This window comes from Musca domestica, unplaced genomic scaffold, assembly GCF_030504385.1.
Source record: "Musca domestica strain aabys unplaced genomic scaffold, Musca_domestica.polishedcontigs.V.1.1 76, whole genome shotgun sequence".
Lineage (NCBI taxonomy): Eukaryota > Metazoa > Arthropoda > Insecta > Diptera > Muscidae > Musca > Musca domestica.
In genome coordinates, this window is record NW_026712396.1 from 1,633,908 (window position 1) to 1,659,146 (window position 25,239).

Consider the following 25,239-nt stretch of genomic DNA (forward strand, 5'->3'; position numbering starts at 1 on the left):
AAAATACAGCCATTAAGCGATATTTTTTTAATTAAAAAAAAAAACTGTTTTTTTTTTTGTTAAGATGTCATTAAACTCCTATGTGGAGCTTAAAAGACCTATTGGCCCTGTAGTGATGTAGTGGAATTAAAAATAATTAGATTTGTATGGTTTGATGTGCAAAAAATGTAATGATATGCAGAAAGTAATAGCAGGGTATGAATTGTTTTGAAATACATACAACTGCTGTAAATAACAGATGTAGTTTTTAAATAAAAAAAATTAGGTTTAAATAAAAATGACTGGAATATATTGTGGTTGATATAATCTTATGCTTTGAATATGCATATGCTAAGAAACTAGTTCCAATTGTTCCTTTCACAAAATAGTTGAATTGAACTAATTCTTTACAGAATGTCCCAACTACGGTTAATAGTTAATACCATGTTCTCATCAGCATTTGAACAATGTTGTTTACTCTCAGTTTTACCCGTTCATGCGACCTGTATTTATTTAAATTGCTATCCATTTAATTAAAGTATATAAATCAAGCATTGACATGAAAAAATAATATTGTCTGAGCGGAATATCCTCCTCTGAATCAATTTCTACTAAATTTGCCGAGGCATTTGTGCCTTTTAAATTCGGGCTTATATTTTAATATATTTGGTGCACAATTAACTTGAAATCGAATAAAGATCCGATCTCAATAAAACTTGTCGAAGGTATTTCTGAGCTGTATTTGATATATTTCTTCGAATATCGTATTTACGGAGTGCATATTACGGTTGTGGAGAACAAATCGTATGAACAATATATATTTGAGTTTAGCTATATCTGAACCGATTTTAACCAAATTTGACATATCTGCTTCTAAGCTCAATTTGGCGGTAACTGCCAAATTACACGTTGGGTGTACAATAAAAGGTAAATCGGACGAAGTTATATATGCGTGCTATATCCAAATCTGAACCGATTTCGATAAAATTTGGCAAAGGCATTTTTGTGCTGCGTTTGATATATTTTCCCAAATAACGTTGTTACAGAGTGCATATTGCGGCTTTGGAGAATAAATTTAAAAAAATCGGATGAGGAATATATATGGGTGCTATATCCAAATCAGAACCGAATTCGATCAAATTTGGCATACTTATTTCCAGGCCTAATTTGGTCGTATGTGGAAAATTCCATATTATTTGGGCTGATATTAGACGTTTTTTGGTGCCCAATAAAAGGCAAATCGGACGAAGTTATACAGGGTGAGATAAAAAAAAATCCAACAAAGTCAAACGCCATAATTTTGACATTTTTTTTTATTTTATTGAATGAAAACAAAAAAATGTCGGAAATAGCATCAAATTTTAAAATAAGTTTAGATTTGTTGGAATTGGTCATCCATGGTACGAATTATGGCCTTCAAACGGCCAATGAAACCGTCAAACGCTGCCCGAATGTTGCTCTGCGATATTTTGGCCCATTCCCGGCGAAGCGCTTGCTTGTGTTGATCGATACTTTGGTATTTTTTTGTGCCAACCTTGCTTTCCAAAACACTCCAGACACAATAGTCCAACGGATTGGTATCCAAGGAGATTTTGGTGGCCATTGTGCGTTGGAAATGAAGCGAAGAACCTAATTTTGTAACCATTGTTGGGTGGCGCGTGCTGAGTGCGATGGTGCTGAGTCCTGTTGGAATGTCCATGGGCTGCGGCCAAAATGTTTGCGTGCCCAAGGCTTTAATACACCCTCCCGCAATATTTTCGCGATGATATTCGACATTTATTCTGATGCCAGGGTCGATTAGCGAGCGGAGCGACAATCGGCTGTTATGGCGGCCCACACCATCACCCCATCACCATTGTCGGCGCTTGAGCTCTGGTGGCCAACCGAAGGTGCACATTTTCAGCTGACCTCTTTGGAAAGTAAACACGATCTGTTTGTTCGTTTACAAACTGCTGGACAATGAATGTTTTCTCATCTGAGAAAACCAAAAACCAAATTCGGCAGTTCACCATTTTCGGCCAAGCGAAGCAACTCTTTAGCTCTTTTGAGTCTATTTTCTTTCTGTTGCGGTGTAAATTCTTCCACATTTTGGAATTTCAATGGCTTTACGCCGAGCTCATTTTTCAATATTTTCTGAATGGACTATTGCGATATGTTCAGCTCCAGAGCCATTTTTCGGCCACTTCCTTGACGTCGGGCTACGCTACCAGTATCACGGTAACTAGCGATGGTATGAGACACAAAAGATTTATTCACATTTCAATGCTGGAGTGCTCTAACGTTAGCCACTTGTTGTTCTCCAGCCAAATATTAAGAAATCACACTATCCCGCTTGAATTCCACCACGAATACCTTTTTTCGGAAAATTCTCACCAAAATACTTTTGTACGCTTGTAAACAATATAATGAGCTGTCACTGGAATAATTTTAACCGCTGTCGGACGAGTGGTAATGAAATGAAGAAATGTAGACTGAAGTTGGTTGCAGTTTTTTTCATCTCACCCTGTATTTCTTGATATCATTTCAAGATTTTTGTAGGGATTTTTTGCGGATATTTTAATAATATTTCAAAAGCCATTTGATTTGAATGTTTTGGATTTAATTTTGCATTTTAAAAAATATTTTTTAATTATATGGAAGAAATATTTGGGAATAATTTTGAAGAACCATGACATTTAGGTTGTAATTTTCAAATATTATTATATTAATTGTTTTTTTTTTTAATATTTTTTTAATTATATGGAAGAGTGGTTTTCTAATAATTTGGAAGAATTTTGAATAACCAAGACACTTGGGTTGTTTTTTTTTTTTTAATATTTTTTAATTATATGGAAGAAAATTTTTTCCAAAATATTTGGAAGAATTTTAAAGAACCAAAATACTTAGGTTGTAATTTTCAAATATTTTTAAATTAATTGAGATTTTGGGAATATTTTCGTAGAGGAATCTAATTTGGTAAAGATCTACGATCAAAAATTTTCGATGATCGTATTTTTCTTAATTTTTGTAAATTTTTTTTATCGAGAATTTTTTGATTGAATTCCTTTTTTAGGAGTTTTTAATTTTCCATGGATAAAATTTAAAATTGCCATGTCAGATGATGAATTATAAGCTTCGGCATACATTTACCTTTTCCCCGATACCTTCCTCTTGTAATGAGTTTTGAATTTTTTTTGAAAATCCTGCATAATTTTAGAGCGAGCTCAACTTAAAAACAAATTAGTGCAGAACGATGACAACAAATGTGGGTGTGCGCGTGTATGTGTGTTTGTTAATATTAAATAATTTTAGTAAAACAATAATAAATAAATAAAAAAATACAAATTAAAAAAATAAAATCCAAATGATAATGAAATGAGGTGATGAATGTTGTTTCTTGTGTTATGAGTTTTCAGAAGCGCAGTATTTGGCTCTCAGGGAGAGGAGAAAAAAGAAAACAACATTTGGAAATTTGTTTTTTATGGGGGTTTTTATATAATATAAATTCAGTATTATTATTAAATATAATATTATTTGGTTTTTCTTTCGCTTTGTAAAAGAAAATATTCGATTTGTATTTATATAAAAAGACGAATAAAAATATACACAATAAGAAACAAAAAAATAATAAATAATAATAATATTTAAATAAAATACATAAAAATAATATCAAGAAATAATATTGAGAAAAAATAATAATAAAATAAATACTCCATATTTAACCTTGAGTATTTGAAAACACACACATTGTTAAAAAACGAAATAAATAAATGAAATTTAATTAAAATTTCAAAAAACCTAAAAAATTTACATGTGGGTGTTGTAAGAATGGCCAATTGCATATTTGTTGCGAATTAGCAAACAAACAGTTCTGTATTGAATAAATATTGAATATATTAAATATTGAATGCATTGCAGACTGATTTCATTTGTATTTTTCATATGAATATTTTAATAATTGTAAAAAAATCATATTTAAATGGAAAAAATTCTGAGTGATTTCAGAAAAAATAAATAATCCGTATTTCAGGTCCAGTTGTCAAAAAAAAAAAAAAAGAAAGAAAAAGAAAAAATATCTGTCTCGTTCGTTTTTTTTTTCGTTATTTTAATGGTATTCAATTAAATCATAATATTTATTATAAATGTGGCGATTTTTTATTTAAATATTCATTGTAAGAACAAATCGGTGTGGGTTTTGCATAAATGCAATTATTGTTGTAACTCACCACAGAACCAAGAACAACAACAAAAAGACCAGAAAAAAAGAAAGCTTAGAAAACAAAGGGTTGTCCACACACACACGAACGAACGTCTGCAGTCTTTGCAGACAGACCAAAGTAGCTGCCCCACCTTTCTGTCCAGCGTCAATCACCGCCGCACACGCTTAAAATTGATTTTTTCAATGCAAATTTTATTTCGCCGTTTCTTGGGTTGTTGTTTTTTTAATGTAAATTTTGAAGCGGACCTCAGGTTTAATTATTATGCAATTATTTTATTTTATTTTAATTTATTTTTGTTTTTTTTTTTTTTTGCAACGATAAGGAGTACAAGATACCAGGCATTCTGCATTTTTTTTGTTTCTTTGAAAACCAAAACGGACAGCAAGCAAGTCAAGTAAATTATTTTTGAAAGAAAGGAACTTTTTTCAAATAAAGAGAATTGTAAATTTGATATAGAGAGAGAAAGAGAGGGAGGGAAAGCATTTTCTCTTGAGAAATCAATCTTTTAAATCCCTAACTATTTTAATAAAAAATAAATAAATAATTAAAAAATACTATCCATAAATTACCTATTTTAGGAAGTTGTAAAAATCATTCAATAAATGGAGAGAGAGAGAGCAAGGGTGAGTGTGACATCCAAAATATTAATCGGGAGACATATTAATAGATGCAGAGTTTGTTTCCTTGAACCAGATACAAAAATAACAACATGTTGTACCTATATTTCAATGATCTCACTAGAGAGAGAGAACATGTTCTCTTGAGTAGACAATCAATTCAATACCTAACTTTTTAAATAAAACTTTTATCCAGAAATCGTCTATTTAAAGAAATTATGAAAATCACTAATGAAACGGAAAGAGAGAGAGAGAGAGTCAGCAGAACGAAGAAGAGTTTGATTCCTTGAACCAGATACAAAAATAACAATATATTCCACTTATCTTTCTATGATCTCACCAGAGAGAGAGAGAGTGAGAGAGAGAGTGAGTCTTCTCCAAAATAAATTACTCCCCAAAAATTACCAGGAATGCGAAGTTTGAATTGGAAAAATAATTACTCAGTTAAAGGGGGAAATTTACATTAGGTTTTAAAAATATTCCTTTTACTTAGAAAATAAAAAAAGAATAAAAAAATAAAGATGGAAAATTGTACGAAAAAATTTCTTTGAGATATTTTTTTTACAAACAACTACAAAAAAAAAAAAAAAATGACCAGTAATGGGATGTTTGAATTGGAAAAATAATAAAATATTCCTTTTTCTTAGAAAAGAAACAAGATAAATAAAAATTGCCTAAAAGTCAGGGATGGAAAAAAAAAATGCTTAAAGGGAGGAAAAAATGAATTGAACAAAATTTTTAAGGAAAACATGTTAAAAGATACCATGAGAGATATGCGGAGACTTATATAAAATAATTTGATCTATATATAATAAGAGATGAAAAATTGTACGAAAAAAAATTCTTTGAAGATATTTTTTGGTTTCTTAAAATTTTTAAGCTTATTTAGTATGTCCATCCCTGGCATTGACAGAAATCAGTGATTTGTGAAAACTTCAATTTCATTCTGAGAAGTGAGTTTATGGGTAAGAAGAAAGAGCAAGAGAGAGAGAGAGAGGGGAGTTATGGTCAACATCATTTCTGCTCTCTCCCAAATATTTTAGCATTCGACATACGACACACTTTCTTTCTGTGCCTCCTAATGTCCTCTCTCCCTCCTAATTTAAAATATATTACTTTAATTTATTTCCAAATCATTTATCATAAAACAAATTGATGATATCGTAAGAGATACCTTTCTCTCCTATGATTCATGTTTGTCGCCCTCTTCGTCCTTCTCTCGGAGTTTCTCTAAAAATTACTTTTGGCAACTTGCTCTCAATGTTCTAATATATATTATTTTTAAGCTTTCTCTTCCCCTCCCAAATTCTCTCCCCCTCATTTCCTCAACGAGTATTTTTTGTCAAGATTCAAAATATGGATGCTAAATATCTGCTTAAATTTCTCTCTGGATTGATATTCTTCACTTCTTTGTTCCTTTATCTTTCCTTCTCTATCTCTCTCTTTCTTTCTATTTTTTTGATGCTATTCAAACCGTTTTTTTTTTTTTTTGGAAAAAGTATTTTCTTCCTCTTTCGTGCGACAAAGTAGCCATTTTGTTCTCGAAATTATTTTCCAAGCTCTCTCTCTTTTTTTCCCTATTTTTTCTCTCTCTCTAATGACAATAACAAAATAAAAACAAATCCCCCATTTACTCCCCGTTTCTCTCTCTTATTTTCCGTTCGCATACTCTCATTAAAATAATATCACTCATTTCATTAGTTCCTCCCCCTTTTTACCCTACTGCTTCACGCCACTGGCGGCCACTTTATCCAGCTCCTCAATTTCATGATTCAACTTATTCAGCTCCACATCGAGCAGAGCATCAATTTCACTGCTAAACTCCACCTCTGTCTTGCCATCTTCCATGATTTCATCGGTTATGATTTTCCGAGTTATTTCAATGTTGACTGGAGCGGGGGTTTTGGGTAAAGGTGGGGGTGCCACATCATCGGAGGGTAGATAGAACTTGGAATTTTCAATATTATGAATTTCATTGTATTTTACAGTGTCCAAAGCCTGCAATTCAGATTCGGTAAGGACCAAGGGTTGACTTGGTGGAGCGACTGGTTCCTCAGGGCTTTCAAGGGGTTTATATGTCTCTGTACTCTTTGGAGTTACTTTTTCCTCTTTGGCAATGGGTTCTTCTTCGGAGTCCTTATTTGCACCACCCACGCCGAAATTTTTCTTTATGAAATCGAAAATATTTTTCGCCTTCTTGCCCACGGTGGGCGAGGCCTGGGGTTTGGGTGAGGGAGTAGTGGTGGTGGTGGACGTTGTAGTAGATGCAGGAGTTTTTGGCGAGGCTGGTGGAGTGCTGGTGGTAACCTTGATCTGGGTCTCCACCACATGCATGCGAGCTATGACAGCCTCATCTTTGTTCGCAGGGGTTTTATTCTTCAAATCCGCCTCATTCATGGACTCGGTGGCCGTACAACAGGTATTCAGAGGCTTGGGAATTTTCGACTTCCTCTGCAGAACAGGTGTGGCTTTGGGTGAACTGGGCGTGTTGGGTAATGACGATTTGAGCTGTTGATTCACCTGTTTCTCTTCGGCAATGATTTTCTCACAAGTCTCTATGAGGGCCTTGGAATGAGCCGCTCTGGCCTCCATAATGGGTGAATGGGGTGGGGAACTAAAGAGATTATCACGTTTCTTCAATTCTGTGGGTGAGACAGCCTGATAGGCGGTAATGGGTTGACGTTTGTCATACGGCAGCGAATGGACATCCAACTTTAAACATGTCTCATCCACGGCAGTGGGTGCCGCCGGGGCATCATGCATTTTGTGGATAATCTTGGGTCCAACATTTTGGGATTTTTTCAAATCCTTATTGGTGATGTCCTTAAATCCGGTACATGGAGTTTTCTTGTCTATGGGTAAGGCTTCAACATCCACCTTCTGGCAGAGATCTTCTTCAACGGTGTGTTGCCTTTCAAAGTTTACAAAATCTGCCGTGGCTGCCATGGAGGTGAGAAGATTTGAACAGAGAGCGGAATCCATGTCGAAAGAGGATGCCGATCTGGGGCTGACCGGACTGTGGGGAGCCGAAGAGGCCAACTTATAGAGGGTGGAGTCATTGGGTGGACACTCAACCAGATTGGGCAGCTCTGCAGGGATCATTATGCTGGGAGCAATTGTAGGTCCCTTCTCGGACGGTTTCTTGGTGGTGGGAGAGGTTGGTCTCATATTCGAGAGGGGACTGGGAGGAGCTTGAGCTGAGTTGGAGGACTTGTTTGAGAGGGGATAAGTGGGAGTTTTGGGTTCCTCCACCAAATATTCAGGGGTGGGAGATTTTGGCCCCTCCGAGAAATTTGTATGACTAGGAGATTTTGGCCCTTCCGGCAAATATTTGTCATAGAGTGTTGAGACCACCAATGGCTTGGTGGTGCGAAACAGCTGCGATGTGGGTGAGAGAGGAGTGGAGGGTCCAGAGCTAATGAGATTTTGATGATCCTCATGACTTAAATCAATGGTGAGAGGAGATTTTTTATTTTGCTCCAAGGAGGGACTTGATAGCTCTACTTTGCCCCTAACCTCCCCGGTATCTTTGAGCACAACCTTGAGCGGCTGTAAAGGACTCTCAAAGGGCATGTGGGGAGATTTGGATTCCACTACCTCGGAATATTCAATTTCAGTATTGAGAAAATCTTTCATGGATTCCTTGAGGGCCAACATTTCTGGGGTTTCAGGGATGGGAGTAGACGACTCATGGGATTGATTTTCAATTTTCTGGGTGTTCTTTAGCTTGCCATTTTGAGTGGGAGATCCGATGGATTTTTCAGGGACGGGAGTATGGGATTCTTGGGATTTGGCTAAATTTGTTTGATTTGCCGAAGTTTTTCCATTTTCATCAGGGATGGGAGTATGGGATCCCTTGGTTCCGAGCTTTGTTATTTCTTTGTGCTGTACCTTTTCATTGGCAAATGTGTTGGATTTATTGACCTCATCAGGGATGGGAGTGTGGGATTCTTTAGTTTTTTGTTCAATTTTTGGTATTTCCTTTGCCTTTTGGCTGGAGAATGTGGTGGCTTTGTCCACCTCATCAATGTCGAGGGGTTTGCTCATAGCCCGGTTCCCAAGGGGCTTGATTTCACAGGTCTCGGAAAATTGGATTTCAGTCTCCAGGAAATCCTTTAGAAGAGCCCTGAGGGCCAAATTCTCTTCTGCCTCCTGAGGTGTGATACCTGCCTGCTTCTTGTCATCCTTTTTGATATCCTTATCTCCCGAAGAGGATGCATTTTCCTTGTCATCCTTTTTGGTTTCCTTGCTTCCTAGGAAGGGGATCTTGTCCTTGACTTCTTTAATTCCCGCAGAGAAAAATCCTGATTTGGCCTCCTTTTTGTTCTCCTCAGTCCCTGGTGGGGTCATTATTTGCTGTTCGTCCTTTTTGGTTGCTTTGCTTTCTGGGGAGGAGATTTTGTCCCCGATTTCCTTGGTTCCCAAAGAGGAAATCTCTACCTTATTGTCCTTTTTCTTATCCTTAGATTCGAAAGAGAAAATCCCATCCTTGGATCCTGCTTCCTTGGCTCCTGTGGAGAAAATCTTCTCCTGGGATATTCCCTTTTCCAAATTTTGTTGCTCAGCGGATTTTCTCTGCTCCCTCTCTCCATGGATCTGGGCACTTGTCTCCACCATCGTGGGAGTAACTGCCATTGAATCGCTTGAGGAATTCGACATGACCGACAATGTTTTATTGGCTTCTATAACGGTGCAAACGGTGGTGTTCGACGACGTCGATGTGGATGAGGAAATCATGGAGGCCAGAGGATCATCTTTGCCCAAGAGGGGAGAGGAGGGGGAAATCGATTTTTGTTCGCCATAGATAACTGTTGTTGTGCGTGAATTTCCCAATGCCTGCGGCTTGGCATTGCCTCCACCACATGAAGAGCTCTGGCCTGGCTGAAAGCAACTGGAAAGCGTTTTCACCGTATTGGGTTTCGGTAATTCATCTGGATTGACAATTGTGATTGGTGGGGCACAAACAACCACTTCTGAGGCGGGCTGTTGTTCATGAGCTGTACCAGCAGCTGTAGCGGCGGGTTGCTGCTTCATGGGTTTGCTGGCCGGTGTCAGAGGCTTGGGTAGGGGTATTGTTGCGGTGGCATTGCCTTCTATGCTCTTGGCCAAGGCCTTGACACCACCTCCCGCACCTCCTCCTCCTCCACCTGCCACTCCTGGATGCCCTGCTTTGTTATGCTGAGGTTCATTAACCATTTGACCCTTTGATTTCATTTCAAAGAGAGATTTTTTCTCTGCCATAGACAAGGCCACCACTTCATCCTCATAGGCATCATCGGAGGTGGAGGGGACCACATGAGGAGTAGTTTCTGTGGTCACTGCCGACTTTGTTACTCCATCGCTCTGGGCAGAATTTTCTGTGGTTATGGGCGACTTCATTACTCCATTACCCTGAGGTAATTCAATATTTGAGGCAGCGTTTTTCTCGCTAACGCTAATGTGGGGCAAATAGGTTATTTTTGTTGTAATCTGAGGTGAGTGGGGAGCGTTGAGTTTTGCGGCAGGAACAATGTTGTCATGGGTCATTTGCTTAGAATTGAAAATTTCCACCCGCCCATTAATGCTAAACTGAGAGTCGTGTTTGCGCGAGGCGGATGGGCTCTGGGGAGGGGTATCGGGATCATGGAATTTGGTGGTGGAGCGCACCGTGAGTGGGGACATGGGAGTTTGGGGACGGGAGGAAAGAATGGGACTTTTGGTGGCCTCACGTTGCCCTTCACGGGCAACTCGAGAGAGAATGGGACTGAGAGGGGTTTTATTACCCTGGGAGGCTTCCAAGGGACCTCGAGAGAGTATGGGACTAAGGGGAGTTTTATTGCCCTGAGGGCCCTTCAAGGGACCCCGAGAGAGTATGGGACTGAGAGGTGTTTTAAATACCCTTCCAGCGGCAGAAGAAGGCGACGAGGGGGTTCCATGGGAGTTATTTTTGAAATCTTGGCCTCCAGGAGAGCTGGGAGGTGAAATGATGGCACCCCTAGAAAGTACGGGACTCAAAGGAGTCTGAATATTCTTCCTTGTGGCCCCTGGACCCGAGGGAGGTAATTTCGAATTCACTTCTGTGGCCTCATTCACAACTTGACTGGCGGTCATTTTTTGGTTTTCAAAGACCTGAGACTTGATTGCTTCCTGTTTTAGATTTTTACCGGGTATATCCTTCGTCTCCGGCTCATGCCGACCGGGCTCATCTTCATCCAATTCAATGTCACTCTTAAAGGTGTCCTTGAATATTTTCAACAAATTTTTGGCATGGACCATTTCATTGGTTGGCTTGCGCCTTAAATTACATGGTGACCCGCCCGCAACCTTCACCGCGGAATTATCCAAACTACAAGGACTATTACAACTACTACTGAGACTACTACTGTCAGGTTTGGGAGATGTACATGGGTTAGTAGAACTTACACTATATTCCATATGGTCATTAGTAATGCTGCTGCTGCTGGTGGTGGTATTGGTGGTGGCACTGCTGGCACTGCCATTCACAGAACTATTGGCCAGGGGTGGTAGGGTCACAGAACCACCCAGTGAAAGTTCTTCAAATTCTGCCTCAATTTGATTGACGGCACTGGCGGCCTTGGCAAATTGTTGCTCCTCCATGGCCAGGGCTTCAATGGCGGCGTTTAATTTGAGTTCCTGCTCTTTTTTTAGATGGTCGTCGGGTACCTCTATATCGTCGGCGGTATGGATGCCGCTGTCGTCTCGATCTACCTCGCTTGTTGTGGTGGTGGTGATGGTGGTTTCGTTTTTGTTGCTATTTATTGTCTCAATGGAGGTGAGGGTTGTTGTTGTGGTTGTTGTAGAAATTTCGTTTATTTGGCTACTAGACTTGACCCCGGTGTCTTCTTCCTTGACTTCGGGGATTACCTCAGCTGGCGTTTGTTTCTGAATCTGTTGCTGCTGTTTCACCTTCTCCTCCTCACTTTTCATAATCTCCAGCTGGCGGGCATCTACCAAGGCCACAGGGGGCTTGCGTACCTCTTCTTTGGTAACAGCGTTTTGTAAACTAGATAAGCGTTCCTTTAGCGGTGGCACCGGCACATCGACCAGTTTGTTGGCAGTCACTTTAGTTTGGGCGCCACCAGCCGTTGCACCATTGACTAAATTCTGTTTTTGCTGTTCCAAACTTTGCAGACGTTCCTTGATGCTGGTTATGTCGCCGGACAGACGTCTGACCTCCTTTTTGGCGGCACCGGCAACTTCAATATTTTCCGCTGCCGATTCCACAGAGGGTTTGAAACGATCCCGCAAAGTGACACGTGGCACTCCAGATGCTGAGCTGCTTACCTTGCTCTCAGCCGAAGCCTGGACCTCGAAAATTTCCTTCCGCTTAGAAATGTCAATTTTTGGCAAATCAACCTTGGCTTTTTCGCCAACAATGCACTCTTCGCTGGGCGATTGGACCTCAAAGCCAATGAGGCGATCTTCAATTTTACTTCCACGCCGAGGGGGATAGGCGGAGTTGCGTTCCGGGGTGGATTCCTTGGATGGTTGCTGCGGTAAATTAGTTGAGTTCTTGCCAACAGTTGTGGTGGCTGCCACAGCCCGCGATACCCTCTGCTTGTAGTCTTGTATGGCACCCTCGTAGGTATATTCACATGGATCGGGGGTACTTGCTGGGGCTGTACTCGAGGAGGTCTCGTAGCCGGGCGATGAAATATATTCACGTGTTGTGCTGTGTGTGTTATCCGTCGATTGGTGCGGATGATGATGGTTGTTGGCTTTGCTGTTGTTGTTATTGTTGTGATGCTGATGATGATTATTTTGAGAATTCGTTATGGCTTTGTCTAGCTCAGCGGCGTTGTCGCTCTGTAAGGAAGAGAAAAAAGAAAGGGGGGAAATTTGAGGTTAGCAACGGATCTGAGAGATACAAATTTTTGATTTTTTCATAGATAAAAGAGCCGCTAGAAGTTTGGAATATAAACATTATTTTCGGAGATCTTCTTTAGATCCATGATTTTATACAGATTTTTTACAGAAAAACTTTAAGTGGTCTTCTACAGATGGAAAATGCTTAAAGGAGGACCCTTTCTAAAGAGAGGGTTTTCCTCAATGAAAATATGCAAATTTACGTCTTTTATTGGAAGGACCTTGAAGTGGCCCAAGGTATTATTTTCCCCCAAATTATGGACATTCGACAATTCAATAATGGAAAAAAGTGGCCGTTTCAGGACACTATGAGTCGATCTAGGGGCGCACGTCGGCAAATCTGTCTGGTTGGCTGGTGCGCCCAATAACTCTCGAGGGGAGTATCCTATTTGTTCCGAACTTGGTACATCGTAATAATATTGTCAAACTTCGATCGAGTTCGGAGATGGGCAACATCGGCCCACTCCATCTGGTAGCTCCCCCACAAAAGGTTAATATTTTCACAGAAACTAATTTACCGCACAGAACAAGAAAGTATTATTTAATTTTGGTCAAATTTTGCAAATCCTAATATTTGTATCTGTGCTTGGTCAGCTATGAAAATGGACAATATCGACCCATTCCATGAAGTACCTCCCACACAAAGGGTAAAAATTTGGAATATTCATAACTCTTATAAAATCTGAAATAAGAGTCAGATTGTGTTCAAATTTCACACATCTCAATATTTTTACTAACGCAAGATCTGTTGTGAATTGCGGATAGTACAGACCACCCCTTCTGGTACCTCCCCCACAAAGGGGTTAAAAATTTGAATAACCAAAACGCTTATAAAATGCTAAATAAGCATCCGATTCCTTTCAAATTTCGCACATCCTAATATTTTTATAAGCACAAGACCTAGTGTGAATAAGAAGGATATCGGCCCACGCCCTCTGGTACCTCCCCCACAAAGGGGTTAAAATTTTGAATTACCAAAACGCTCATAAAATGCGAAATAAGCATCAGACTTTTTCGATACTTTACACATTTCAGTATTTCTACTAACACAAGGTTTGGTGTGAAGATGGGGTAGGTCGATCCACCCCTTCTGGTACCTCCCCCCAAAAGGGGTCAAAATTTTGAATAACTAAATCGCTCATAAAATGCTTAATAAGCATCCGATTCTCTTCGAATTTTACATATCCTAATATTTTCACCTACACAAGATCTAGTGTGAAGATGATAGATATCGGACCACCCCTTCTGGTACCTCCCCCCAAAAGGGGTCAAAATTTGGAATAATCAGAACGCTCATAAAATTCGAAGTGAGCATTCGATTCTCTTAAAATTTCACACATCCTAATATTTCTACCAAGACAAGATACGATGAGAAGATCATAATTATTAGACTACCCCTTCTGGTACCTCCCCCACAAAGTGGTAAAAATTTTGGATAACCAAAACGCTCACAAAACGAGAAAAAGTATCCGATTCTTTTCGAATTTCACACATCCCAATTTTTCTACCAATACAAGATCGGATGTGACGATAGTATATATCGGACCACTCCGATAATGTTTGTAAAAAATCCATTGAAAATCCTCCTCTTCATTTGAAAATCATCCTCTGGTAAGTTCCTGATTTTATAAAATTGTGAAATAATTTCAAAAATTCTAGTTTTGTAAAAAATCTTTAAAAATCCATGATTCTGGAAGGGCACTTACAACTCCACGCTCATGAAAGAAATCTTAAAATAAATCCTCGCCTGTATATAAATTTACAAAATTCACGTTTTCAAATAATTTCTTAAAAACCAAAGTTTGAAAAAATCACGTTTGTAAAAAAATCCTTCTCTGATAAGTCCATGATTTCTTAAAATTGTGAAATAATTTCCAAAATATAATTCTAGTTTTTTTAAAATAATTTTTAAAAAATCCATGTTTCTAGAAGGGTACTTAAAACTCGAGGTTCGTGAAAGAATTCTTAAAAAATCATCGTTTGTAAATAAATTTACAAAATTCACGTTTTCAAATAAATTATTAAAAATCAAAGTTTTTAAAAAAGTCTAAGAAAATCACGTTTGTGAAAAAATGTCTTCTCTGATAAGTCCATGATTTCTTAAAATTATGAAATATTATCCATTCGTGAAAAAATCCTAAACATTTCCACGATTGTAAATAAATTTCAAAAATGCACTTTTTTGTATAATTTTTTTCAAATCAAAGTTAATAAAAAAATCTAAAAAAATCACGTTTGTGAGAAAAATTCCTTAAAAATCCTCCTGTGGTATGTCCATGATTTCTTAAAATTGTGAAATAATTTCCAAAATAAAATCCTAGTTTTTTAAATAATCTTAGAATAATCCATGCTTCTGGAAGGGCACTACAAAAAAAAAAACTACACGCTCGTGAAAGAAATCTTAAATTAATTCCTGGCCCGTAAATAAATTTCAAAAATAATTTCCAAAAAATTTCTAGTTTTTGAAAAATCTTTAAAAAATCATGTTTCTAGAAGGGCAATAAAAATTTAACTTTCTGAAAGAATTTTTAAAAAATCCCCGCTTGTAAATAATTTTAAAAAATTCACCTTTTCAAATAAAATCTTAAAAATCAAAGTTTTTTAAAAAAAGTCTAAGAAAATCACGGTTTGTGAAAAAATCCCTTCTCTAATAAATCGGTGATTTCTTAAAATTGTAAAATATTATCCATTCGTGAAAAAAATCCTAAACATTTCCACGATTGTAAATAAATTTACAAAATTCACTTTTTCGCATAAATTTTTTTAAATCAAAGTTAATAAAAAAATCCGAAAAAAATCACGTTTGTGAAAGAAATTCCTTAAAAATCCTCCTCTGCTAAGTCCATGATTTGTTAAACAGATACCCCAATACTGACAACATTGATCACATGGTCTTTGTTGGTATTTACTGTTGAAAATGAGAGCAACACTCATTGCTCTCTAAATATTAAAGTGAACGAGAGAGAGTGAGAAAGGGAGAGACGCCAGCCAAATGTGTGAGCTAATAGCCCCACTTAGATCAGCCACTCATAATAACAATTATTTCATTCTGGTGCTGTTTTTGCATATATTAAACAAAAAAGTAATAATGGCAACAATTGAAAATTCCGAAAATAAATCTTGGAATTGTTGTTTTTTTGTAATACTTTTTTTCTGACAAATTTTCGAATGATATTCAGAATTATAAAAATAAATTTCACTTTTTTCATTTTCTTCTTTTTCGCCAATTTTTTTTCTTGCTTCTCATTTGTTCTTGAAAAAAAAAATTGAAATTTATCTGCGCATCATTGCCACTTGTTATCGGAAAATTATGCCGAAATTTGGGAATAATTTTGTTTACAGTTTCACTTTCACACATTTCATGATCTCCACACAACTCGAACTTTTTCTCTTCCGCATTGTGGAGAAGACAAAAAAAAAAAAAAACGAACTCTTCCATTTCCGTTTTTACCTCCAGCAGCAAGCTTTCGATTTCTTTTCTAAATTTAATACTTCTTTTTTATCACCAGAATTCAAATATTTTCATATAATTTTTTTTCGTGTGTGTTTCTTTTTGTAAAAAAATTAATAAAATATTTTATTCCGATTTTTTTTCAAAGCGATATAAAGCAAGCCAAGCAAGCAAAAAATAGCAGCTCCACAATCAGACCTCTTCTATTTAGAACGTTTTATACGTGACTGTTATTAAATGTTAAGATTTTTTTGAGAATTTTGTTTTTTTTTTTTTTTTTTGTATTTTTTGTTTTGTTCATCGCTCATCGAAGACAACAAGAAAAACAACATCAGCAGCAACAGCCCCAACAACAACAAATGTATAAACAATTTTTTTTGTCGAATAGAACAAAATTATTCATTAGCATTTGAAAATAAAAGCGATGATGATGTTGGTGGTTCGGCGACGATTAAGAATTTTGTATTTTTTTGAAAACATTTTTTTTTTCGTTGTCATTGGCAGTGTTGTTGCCATTGTTTTCATGTTGTTGTTGTATCTTTGAACATTTTATTATTTCACGGTATGACACATACCAGCAGCAGGGACGTGTTTGAAATAGCCAAAAAATAAAAGGGGTGGGGACACAACAACACACATTTCATATTTTTCATGGGGTGGGGTATTCTTTTGGAGAGAACTAAAAAAATTATAAATAAACAAAAAAAAACCCAATATTGAAATTCCCCGCCCAAAATTTACATAAAAAATCATTAATTTATTTATTTTATTTGAGTAAGTAAATTGTATTAATTAATAATTCTAGCTAAAAACTCAACGCTAAAAAATTGTGTTTTTGAACATTTCTTTCTGAATTTAAAATATTGATTTTTTTTAATTTTTTCTAAGCGATTTTAAATGGGGAGATGTATTTTTCAAAGAAATTTTATGAAGGAATATCAAATCAAAAAGCACGGAGAATATTTTTTAAGGACTGTCATAGCAAAAAACGAAGTGGAAAGTGAAAAAACCCCAAAACGAACTGACATTTTTTGCTAAGGACTATCAATGCCAGCACGTGCGCTTTTTCAAAGATTTAATCTGAGAGATTGTCGAAGCAAGATTTTTTGGAAGATTTTTTTTGATAGTGTATTAAAGTCATTAGCCTGGATTTTATATATTTTTTTAAGTGGCTATCGAAATAAAGATTGTAGATTTATATACCCTCAGCCATATGGCTACAGAGATCTAGGGGTATCCGTTCAATATCGACCAACTTAATCAAGTATCCCGCCCCCAGGGAGGCAACATTTTTAATAATTATAGCCATTCTAAAATTGTGAAATAATTTCCAAAAAATTTCTAGTTTTGAAAAAATCTTAAAAATCCTCTCCCCACAAAGTGTTACAGTTTTCAATACTCTCATAAACAATCGCTGATAACTTTTTCTATGGGCTATGAAAATATGTTAAAATAAAAACTCAAGTTTACCGGGCATAGAGAGGTTGCGAAAAACTTTATTAAGGGATTGAGATTTCTCGGAAAATTCCTTTTCAAGTTTTTTTAATCCATTTTTTAACCCCTACAAGATAAGAAATTCATATTACTTTAGATTATGAAAAAGTGGGGAAAATTGGGGATTTTCAGAATATCTCCCGGGATTATTTTTTCTACCGAAAATTGTAAATTTTGTAAATTGTAAAACTGGGGAAAATAGGGAATTTTCAGAAATCTCCCGGAATTATTTTTTCTAAAGGAAAATTATTTATTTTTTGCAAAATCAATTGATTGAAAGCCTTTCTATATTAAAACGTAACAAAATATTCTTAAATATCAAATAAAGTAATTTTCCAGGTAATTTGAAAAACTGGGGAAAATAGGGAATTTTCTGAAATCTCCCGGAATTATTTTTTCTAAAGGAAAATATTTTTTTTGCAAAATCAATTGATTGAAAGTCTTTCTATATTAAAACGTAACAAAATATTCTTAAATAACAAATAAAATAATTTTCCAGGCAATTTGAAAAAACTGGAGAAAATAGGGAATTTTCAGAAATTATTTTTTCTAAAGGAAAATATATAAATTTTTTTTTGCAAAATCAATTGATTGAAAGGCTTTCTTTATCAAAACGTAACAAAATATTCTTAAGTATCAAATAAAATAATTTTCCAGGCAATTTGAAAAACTGGGGAAAATTGGGAATTTTCAGAAATCTCCCGGAATTATTTTTTCTAAAGGAAAATATTTTTTTTTTTGCAAAATCAATTGATTGAAAGTCTTTCTATATTAATACGTAACAAAATAATCTTAAATATCAAATAAAATAATTTTCCGGGTAATTTGGAAAATTGGGAATTTTCAAAAATCTCCCGGAATTATTTTTTTTAAGAAATTTATTCTTTTTTTGCAAAATCAATTGATTGAAGGGCTTTCTATATTAAAACATATCACATATGATCTTACCAAGCCAATAATATTTACCTTTCCCCTAATGAATTCAATGTTTTAATTACGAATTTCATGTTTCCTCCTCTTCTCTATTTGTTTGGACTACGCCTTTGTTTGTTTTTGAAAAAATAAAACGAGTGTCATTTAATTAATTTCACAAAGAAATACCAACAAAAACTTATAATATTGACAATAATGATTGTAATCATTATTATCACCATCGTCATCATGATGATGGAGGCAATGATGAATGTTGGCGGGGGATAATGAAGTTATGATGCCATATGACTGGCATCTTTTGTCCAGTCTAAAATTAATTAAAAACGAACATTTAAGTCAAAATAAAAAAATTGCGAATATATAGAGCTTTTGTGAAGTGTAAACAATAAAAAAACCGAATTTGTTTAACTTTCGATGCGAATGACAGGCAGGCTGGTTGGCTGGCTGGCACATGGCATGTCAGACAGACAAACAGAGGAGGTATGAAAAAAGAGCTTTATCACATCATCATTGCCGCCCAATAAACAAAACTTTTTTTGTTTATAAACAAAATATACGAATACAAAATAACAAAATCGCCGAGAAGGAGAAGAAGAAGAGGGAGAATAACAGAATAACAAAATAAATTGCAGTAAACAATTCCTCTGAATTTGCCAGCTTTATTTTTGTTGTTCTGCTAAACTCTGATTAGTAACTTAGTAGCTTGCATAAAGAACGCCGATGAATGGCTGGATAGGAGGAAATGATTTGATCATCATTGACGAAAACCAGTAACGGGGTAGTATGGACAACATGGGGTGAGGTGGGGATATGGCTCATGTCAATGAATAAACATTTGCCAAGTGGAAGGAATACGAAATGAGAAAAAAAAGAAAAAAAGAACAAAAAAAAAAAAAAAACAAACAAAGCAGAACAAGTATCAATGAAATCGGCTGAAGCGAAACTGGTTGATTGGGATGCAAATAAAAATAAATATATTTTTTTTTGTTTTTGTTGCAGTTGTTGTTATTGTTCTAAATACACAATCAATGTTTCCTCTACTAGCTTCGACGTTGTTGTTGAATGATCTTTTATTTTTGGGCATTTTTTTTTTTTTTTGATACTACGAATCATGACGTATTTTGTCTATTTTTATGCCAACGACAGTCATAAAAAACAATAAAGAAGACCATTAAACAGGCAAAGCAATAATATCGAATTAATTTGAAATGCCATAAAATTAAACAGAGAAGATTTGAAAAAAAAAAAAAAAACAAAAAATAGACAATAAACAAAAATTTTTTCCGAAAACAAAAAATTTGGCAAAAAAGTTTGGTGGACCCTGGGTTAATTTTTTTCTATAGAAACAAATTCGAAAAAAATCATTAGACCCTAGGGTCTAGGGTCAATTTTTTTTCTTTAGAAAAAAATTCGTTGGACCCTAGGGTCAATTTTTTCTTTAGAAAAAAATTCGTTGGACCCTAGGGTCAATTTTTTCTTTAGAAAAAAATTCGTTGGACCCTAGGTTCAATTTTTTTCTCTAGAAAAAAATTCGTTGGACCCTAGGTTCAATTTTTTTCTCTAGAAAAAAATTCGTTGGACCCTAGGTTCAATTTTTTTCTCTAGAAAAAAATTCGTTGGACCCTAGGGACAATTTTTTTCTCTAGAAAAAAATTCGTTGGACCCTAGGGACAATTTTTTTTTTCTAGAAAAAAATTCGTTGGACCCTAGGGACAATTTTTTTTTTCTAGAAAAAAATTCGTTGGACCCTAGGGACAATTTTTTTCTCTAGAAAAAAATTCGTTGGACCCTAGGGACAATTTTTTTCTCTAGAAAAAAATTCGTTGGACCCTAGGGACAATTTTTTTCTCTAGAAAAAAATTCGTTGGACCCTAGGGACAATTTTTTTCTCTAGAAAAAAATTCGTTGGACCCTAGGGACAATTTTTTTCTCTAGAAAAAAATTCGTTGGACCCTAGGGACAATTTTTTTCTCTAGAAAAAAATTCGTTGGACCCTAGGGACAATTTTTTTCTCTAGAAAAAAATTCGTTGGACCCTAGGGACAATTTTTTTCTCTAGAAAAAAAATCGTTGGACCCTAGGGACAATTTTTTTCTCTAGAAAAAAATTCGTTGGACCCTAGGGACAATTTTTTTCTCTAGAAAAAAATTCGTTGGACCCTAGGGACAATTTTTTTCTCTAGAAAAAAATTCGTTGGACCCTAGGGACAATTTTTTTCTCTAGAAAAAAATTCGTTGGACCCTAGGGACAATTTTTTTCTCTAGAAAAAAATTCGTTGGACCATAGGGCCAATTTTTTTTCTCTAGAAAAAAATTCGTTGGACCCTAGGGACAATTTTTTTCTCTAGAAAAAAATTCGTTGGACCCTAGGGACAATTTTTTTCTCTAGAAAAAAATTCGTTGGACCCTAGGGACAATTTTTTTCTCTAGAAAAAAATTCGTTGGACCCTAGGGACAATTTTTTTCTCTAGAAAAAAATTCGTTGGACCCTAGGGACAATTTTTTTCTCTAGAAAAAAATTCGTTGGACCCTAGGGACAATTTTTTTCTCTAGAAAAAAATTCGTTGGACCCTAGGGACAATTTTTTTCTCTAGAAAAAAATTCGTTGGACCCTAGGGACAATTTTTTTCTCTAGAAAAAAATTCGTTGGACCTTAGGTTCAATTTTTTTCTCTAGAAGAAAATTCGTTGGACCCTAGGTTCAATTTTTTTTTCTCTAGAAAAAAAATTCGTTGGACCCTAGGTTCAATTTTTTTTTCTCTAGAAAAAAAATTCGTTGGACCCTAGGTTCAATTTTTTTCTCTAGAAAAAAACTCGTTGGACCCTAGGTTCAATTTTTTTCTCTAGAAAAAAACTCGTTGGACCCTAGGTTCAATTTTTTTCTCTAGAAAAAAACTCGTTGGACCCTAGGTTCAATTTTTTTCTCTAGAAAAAAACTCGTTGGACCCTAGGTTCAATTTTTTTCTCTAGAAAAAAACTCGTTGGACCCTAGGTTCAATTTTTTTCTCTAGAAAAAAACTCGTTGGACCCTAGGTTCAATTTTTTTCTCTAGAAAAAAGCTCGTTGGACCCTAGGTTCAATTTTTTTCTCTAGAAAAAAATTCGTTGGACCCTAGGTTCAATTTTTTTCTCTAGAAAAAAATTCGTTGGACCCTAGGTTCAATTTTTTTCTCTAGAAAAAAATTCGTTGGACCCTAGGTTCAATTTTTTTCTCTAGAAAAAATTCGTTGGACCCTAGGTTCAATTTTTTTCTCTAGAAAAAAATTCGTTGGACCCTAGGTTCAATTTTTCTCTCTAGAAAAAAATTCGTTGGACCCTAGGTTCAATTTTTTTTCTCTAGAAAAAAATTCGTTGGACCCTAGGTTCAATTTTTTTTCTCTAGAAAAAAATTCGTTGGACCCTAGGTTCAATTTTTTTTCTCTAGAAAAAAATTCGTTGGACCCTAGGTTCAATTTTTTTCTCTAGAAAAAATTCGTTGGACCCTAGGTTCAATTTTTTTTCTCTAGAAAAAAATTCGTTGGACCCTAGGTTCAATTTTTTTCTCTAGAAAAAAATTCGTTGGACCCTAGGTTCAATTTTTTTCTCTAGAAAAAAATTCGTTGGACCCTAGGTTCAATTTTTTTCTCTAGAAAAAAATTCGTTGGACCCTAGGTTCAATTTTTTTCTCTAGAAAAAATTCGTTGGACCCTAGGTTCAATTTTTTCTCTAGAAAAAAATTCGTTGGACCCTAGGTTCAATTTTTCTCTCTAGAAAAAAATTCGTTGGACCCTAGGTTCAATTTTTTTCTCTAGAAAAAAATTCGTTGGACCCTAGGTTCAATTTTTTTTCTCTAGAAAAAAATTCGTTGGACCCTAGGTTCAATTTTTTTTCTCTAGAAAAAAATTCGTTGGACCCTAGGTTCAATTTTTTTTCTCTAGAAAAAAATTCGTTGGACCCTAGGTTCAATTTTTTTTCTCTAGAAAAAAATTCGTTGGACCCTAGGTTCAATTTTTTTTCTCTAGAAAAAAATTCGTTGGACCCTAGGTTCAATTTTTTTTCTCTAGAAAAAAATTCGTTGGACCCTAGGTTCAATTTTTTTTCTCTAGAAAAAAATTCGTTGGACCCTAGGTTCAATTTTTTTTCTCTAGAAAAAAATTCGTTGGACCCTAGGTTCAATTTTTTTTCTCTAGAAAAAAATTCGTTGGACCCTAGGTTCAATTTTTTTCTCTAGAAAAAAATTCGTTGGACCCTAGGTTCAATTTTTTTTCTCTAGAAAAAAATTCGTTGGACCCTAGGTTCAATTTTTTTTCTCTAGAAAAAAATTCGTTGGACCCTAGGTTCAATTTTTTTTCTCTAGAAAAAAATTCGTTGGACCCTAGGTTCAATTTTTTTTCTCTAGAAAAAAATTCGTTGGACCCTAGGTTCAATTTTTTTTCTCTAGAAAAAAATTCGTTGGACCCTAGGTTCAATTTTTTTTCTCTAGAAAAAAATTCGTTGGACCCTAGGTTCAATTTTTTTCTCTAGAAAAAAATTCGTTGGACCCTAGGTTCAATTTTTTTCTCTAGAAAAAAATTCGTTGGACCCTAGGTTCAATTTTTTTTCTCTAGAAAAAAATTCGTTGGACCCTAGGTTCAATTTTTTTTCTCTAGAAAAAAATTCGTTGGACCCTAGGTTCAATTTTTTTCTCTAGAAAAAATTCGTTGGACCCTAGGTTCAATTTTTTTTCTCTAGAAAAAAATTCGTTGGACCCTAGGTTCAATTTTTTTCTCTAGAAAAAAATTCGTTGGACCCTAGGTTCAATTTTTTTCTCTAGAAAAAAATTCGTTGGACCCTAGGTTCAATTTTTTTCTCTAGAAAAAAATTCGTTGGACCCTAGGTTCAATTTTTTTCTCTAGAAAAAATTCGTTGGACCCTAGGTTCAATTTTTTTCTCTAGAAAAAATTCGTTGGACCCTAGGTTCAATTTTTCTCTCTAGAAAAAAATTCGTTGGACCCTAGGTTCAATTTTTTTTCTCTAGAAAAAAATTCGTTGGACCCTAGGTTCAATTTTTTTTCTCTAGAAAAAAATTCGTTGGACCCTAGGTTCAATTTTTTTTCTCTAGAAAAAAATTCGTTGGACCCTAGGTTCAATTTTTTTTCTCTAGAAAAAAATTCGTTGGACCCTAGGTTCAATTTTTTTTCTCTAGAAAAAAATTCGTTGGACCCTAGGTTCAATTTTTTTTCTCTAGAAAAAAATTCGTTGGACCCTAGGTTCAATTTTTTTTCTCTAGAAAAAAATTCGTTGGACCCTAGGTTCAATTTTTTTTCTCTAGAAAAAAATTCGTTGGACCCTAGGTTCAATTTTTTTCTCTAGAAAAAAATTCGTTGGACCCTAGGTTCAATTTTTTTTCTCTAGAAAAAAATTCGTTGGACCCTAGGTTCAATTTTTTTCTCTAGAAAAAAATTCGTTGGACCCTAGGTTCAATTTTTTTTCTCTAGAAAAAAATTCGTTGGACCCTAGGTTCAATTTTTTTCTCTAGAAAAAAATTCGTTGGACCCTAGGTTCAATTTTTTTTCTCTAGAAAAAAATTCGTTGGACCCTAGGTTCAATTTTTTTTCTCTAGAAAAAAATTCGTTGGACCCTAGGTTCAATTTTTTTTCTCTAGAAAAAAATTCGTTGGACCCTAGGTTCAATTTTTTTTCTCTAGAAAAAAATTCGTTGGACCCTAGGTTCAATTTTTTTTCTCTAGAAAAAAATTCGTTGGACCCTAGGTTCAATTTTTTTCTCTAGAAAAAAATTCGTTGGACCCTAGGTTCAATTTTTTTCTCTAGAAAAAAATTCGTTGGACCCTAGGTTCAATTTTTTTCTCTAGAAAAAAATTCGTTGGACCCTAGGTTCAATTTTTTTCTCTAGAAAAAAAATTCGTTGGACCCTAGGTTCAATTTTTTTCTCTAGAAAAAAATTCGTTGGACCCTAGGTTCAATTTTTTTCTCTAGAAAAAAATTCGTTGGACCCTAGGTTCAATTTTTTTCTCTAGAAAAAAATTCGTTGGACCCTAGGTTCAATTTTTTTCTCTAGAAAAAAATTCGTTGGACCCTAGGTTCAATTTTTTTCTCTAGAAAAAAATTCGTTGGACCCTAGGTTCAATTTTTTTTCTCTAGAAAAAAATTCGTTGGACCCTAGGTTCAATTTTTTTTCTCTAGAAAAAAATTCGTTGGACCCTAGGTTCAATTTTTTTTCTCTAGAAAAAAATTCGTTGGACCCTAGGTTCAATTTTTTTTCTCTAGAAAAAAATTCGTTGGACCCTAGGTTCAATTTTTTTTCTCTAGAAAAAAATTCGTTGGACCCTAGGTTCAATTTTTTTTCTCTAGAAAAAAATTCGTTGGACCCTAGGTTCAATTTTTTTTCTCTAGAAAAAAATTCGTTGGACCCTAGGTTCAATTTTTTTTCTCTAGAAAAAAATTCGTTGGACCCTAGGTTCAATTTTTTTTCTCTAGAAAAAAATTCGTTGGACCCTAGGTTCAATTTTTTTTCTCTAGAAAAAAATTCGTTGGACCCTAGGTTCAATTTTTTTTCTCTAGAAAAAAATTCGTTGGACCCTAGGTTCAATTTTTTTTCTCTAGAAAAAAATTCGTTGGACCCTAGGTTCAATTTTTTTCTCTAGAAAAAAATTCGTTGGACCCTAGGTTCAATTTTTTTTCTCTAGAAAAAAATTCGTTGGACCCTAGGTTCAATTTTTTTTCTCT

At 35.2% G+C, this 25,239-nt stretch overlaps 1 protein-coding gene across 8 annotated transcripts in view; it reads right to left on the reverse strand.

Annotated features, from left to right (window-relative positions):
* LOC101901348 (uncharacterized protein CG43427) overlaps window positions 1-25,239 on the reverse strand; it is a 320,227-nt gene that overhangs the window by 32,281 nt on the left and 262,707 nt on the right. For 4 of the 8 annotated variants that reach the window (XM_011292032.3, XM_059130537.1, XM_011292034.3 and 1 more), the window contains exon 8: window positions 11,198-12,601. In XM_011292032.3, coding sequence (XP_011290334.2) covers window positions 11,198-12,601 — 1,404 coding nt within the window. Of the gene's footprint in view, window positions 1-4,090; window positions 12,602-25,239 lie in introns of those variants that run through there. The other 4 variants (XM_059130536.1, XM_011292031.3, XM_059130535.1 and 1 more) reach the window with 1 other exon arrangement.